This window comes from Cariama cristata, unplaced genomic scaffold (assembly GCF_000690535.1).
Source record: "Cariama cristata isolate BGI_N322 unplaced genomic scaffold, ASM69053v1 scaffold25530, whole genome shotgun sequence".
NCBI lineage: Eukaryota > Metazoa > Chordata > Aves > Cariamiformes > Cariamidae > Cariama > Cariama cristata.
In genome coordinates this window covers 39,187-42,254 of record NW_009594552.1, presented here as the reverse complement: position 1 = coordinate 42,254, position 3,068 = coordinate 39,187, and the positions used below count along the sequence as shown (strand labels likewise).

The window sequence follows — 3,068 nt, the reverse complement described above, 5'->3', positions numbered from 1 at the left end:
AAGGCAAGGTCTTGCCAAGCTGCTGAGCGCTGCCAGGACCGACCGGAGCAATTCTCCTCCGAATGGGTGGAAAGTCTGATGCCTCCAGCACTACTAATCACCTTTTGTGAGCAGCCTTCAGCAAGCCAGACCAGATGTTTAATCACATTTGCAAAGAAGAAAAGTCTGAAATACGGCTATTTTAAAGCTTTATCCAAGCAAAATAATTTTTAAACGCCACATGGGCCTTCCAAATTGGAGTGGGGGAAGTCTGGCTTAGCTCCCACTGCTTGGGCACAGGGACAAGCCTTGGTGCTGCCTCATCCCAGGCACTCATCCCATGGCCGTGTTTCTCGTGCCCTTGCTTTGATCTCTCTCTGACGCAGAGCCCCCAACTCTCTGGCAGATTTAATCGAGTTGATGATGATTCAAAACTCCCAAATGCACCAGGTGGTGATGAACAGCCTGGCTGTCTCAGCACTGACGTCCTTCGGATTTGGGCCATCCCCAGCCGCTGCTCAGGTAAGGATCAGGGATGCGGGATGGGCAAAGGGACCATAAGACCCAAAAGGACCAAAAAGACTAAAGAGGTGAGCAAAAGGACTTTTCCAGAGCTGCTCAGGAGAACGGGATAACCATGTCCCACTTTGGCACAGTGTGGGACCCCTCTGGGTGCAGAAGTTGGGTGGTCTCAGCCCCGTTCAGTCCAAGCTCTGCAGCCCCTTGGGATTTTGGGGCTCTTTGTGCTGGTTTGACCCCCAGCTCTGCCAGCACAGATCACATCCAAGCTGCTTGGAGGTGATTTAGCCCAGCTGGGAAGAGCCAGGACTCCACGGCACGGGCAGGGTACGGTGCTGGGCTGCGGCAGCCAAGCAGCAAGGCCAAGCACTATTCATTCGGCAGGATGGCTCTGCAAGGGCTATCATTTAAAAGTCCATCTCGAACCAAAACCTTATTAAATATCTCTTCTCCGTGAGGGGAAACAGGTGCTGCTTTCTCAGCAAGGGTGAGAGCTGGGCTGCAGGCAGCTGCCTTGCGTGCTGCCAGCTGGCAGCTTTAGGCATGCACCCTCCCGTGCTGCCCGCCCAGCGCCCACCAGTTCACCATGCTGGCCAAAAGTGGACCCTGCCTGTCGCATCTCAGCAGCCGGATCAAACAGTGGCGTTTTGAGGTCCCATATGTGGGGCTCCCACCTCCCCATGTCGCCAGCAGCTGGGTTCCCACGCTGGACGACCACGGGGATTTGTGTGGGATCGAGCCCACCCGGACCCTGGGAGAGCTGTGCCGTGCTGGTGGCATTACAGCCAAGCGTGGCTCCATGAGAACTCTCTCGCTGGTGCTTTGGGGAGCAGTGCCCCGGGGAGAGGGCTGCCAAAAGGGGTCCAGCACAGCCCTGCCTTTTGTTCCTCCCCGCAGGCGATGGCGGTGCCTTTGCAGACTGGAGAGGAAGAGGAGGCTGTGGTTTTCCACCATCACTACGTCCCCTACCCTGGTCCTCCTCCTATCCTGGCATGGCCGGTCCCGGCGTGGGATCAGGGACTGGCAGCTGTGCGGTACCTGGGCACAGGCTCATTAGCCGAGGATGGGGAGGTGTGAGTAACGAGGATGCTGCTTTGTGCCACCCTGCTGTAACAGGACTTCCAGCCTAAGCTGGGACATAAGGGGCAATGCCAGGCTGGCATTTACTCCTGTCCTTGCTCCTCTCCAGCAGGGCAGTGCCACCTCCTCCACCCCCCAGCGCCACGGGGACCGTGGGACCCAACGTCCCACCGGCATCAGGTAAGGACACGTTCTCCCCATGTCCTTCGAGAGGGGACATCTTGCCCTCAAGCATGCATCAGCTGGGCAGCCCCTGGTCAAAGGCTGAGCCTTCCACACTCCCTCCCTCCACCAGATCCCAGGGGTGGCTCTTGCACATCCTCCAGGTCCTATTTTCTCTCCACAGAGTACTACGACGTGGTGGAGGAGAGTCTGTGAAGTCCGAGCTTCCCAAGATGGTTTCTCTTGCACGTCCCAACCCTCAATCCCAGAAGATCCTGCAGGTGCTGAGCATGGGTACTCCATGATATCCATAGTTTTGGGGTGGCTTGCAGGGAGGAAGAGAAGTTCTTTTGAGCCACCCCAAAGCAGGGGGTGTCACGAAGCCTGTCACCAAATCCCAGATGACAGCATGACCCCAAATAGGGACAGGTTTTATCTCCATGCTCTGCAGAGGGCTCATCCCCAGCAGTTTAGGCATGACATCCCAATCCTGGCTGGACAACATGTCTTTGCCAAGCCATGAGGACTCTGCGGCACGAACTGTGCTGAGTCTCCATGGGCCGGGGGGGTGGGACGTGGGTAATGCCAGCCCAGGTGGTCCTGGTTTTCATTAGTCCCTTCAGATCTCAATGCAGCACATTGCCTGTAATTAATTTGCTTTGTTAAGAAAGCACCCTGCTGTCACTAATTAAGCATCTGTAATTACCCAGACTGCTGGCTTCCTGCCTGAATGCAGGGCTTCCTCCAAGCTGGGGGAAGTATTAGCCTCTTGCACCTCGGGGAGGGGGGGTGGACAGTACATCACTGCCTGATGTGGGTGCTGGGAAGCAGAGTGGGATGCTCCTGGCTGAGCACAGTGTGGGGAGAGCTGGATCTGGCCTGCAGGTCGTTCCTGGTGGGGATGCGGTCAGGGCAGCAGGTTGATAAAGGGGATGCCTAGGATTTGGTGTCTTCTCTGTTCACCAGGAAAAAAAGGGGCAGATGAGTTTTTTTGGGTACTGGAAGCTGTCCCTTGCCTCTGCTACCTCCCCAATCCTACTTGACCCCAGTGAGGTTACAGGTGAGTTATCAGGAGGCTTTGCCTTAAAAGCAGAGCTCCTAGCAGGAGATTTCAGGGCTGGTGATCACCTGGAGCTCAGAGCATGCAGAAAGATGGTGCTCAGGCAGTTGCACCTTAAATCCCCTCCTTCTGCCTCCCATCAGGCATGAGGAATGCCCTGTCCCTTTTCTGGGGTCTCTATGGAAAGGAGAGCTCATGCTCCCTGAGCCTAGGACTGAGCTGTGCTCTGGCACAGGCAGATCTTCCCTTGCAGCAAAGCTCAGCCTGG

At 56.3% G+C, this 3,068-nt stretch overlaps 1 protein-coding gene across 1 annotated transcript; it reads left to right on the top strand.

Moving 5' to 3' along the window:
- Nucleotides 1-365: 365 nt before the first annotated feature.
- On the top strand, nucleotides 366-1,956 carry LOC104160418 (proline-rich protein 29-like; the record flags this gene model as incomplete). The annotated part of the gene is made up of 4 exons (XM_009698535.1): nucleotides 366-501; nucleotides 1,396-1,571; nucleotides 1,691-1,758; nucleotides 1,925-1,956. Coding segments are annotated over 4 exons (412 nt in total), but the record flags the coding sequence as incomplete, so codon positions are not given.
- Nucleotides 1,957-3,068: the final 1,112 nt, after the last annotated feature.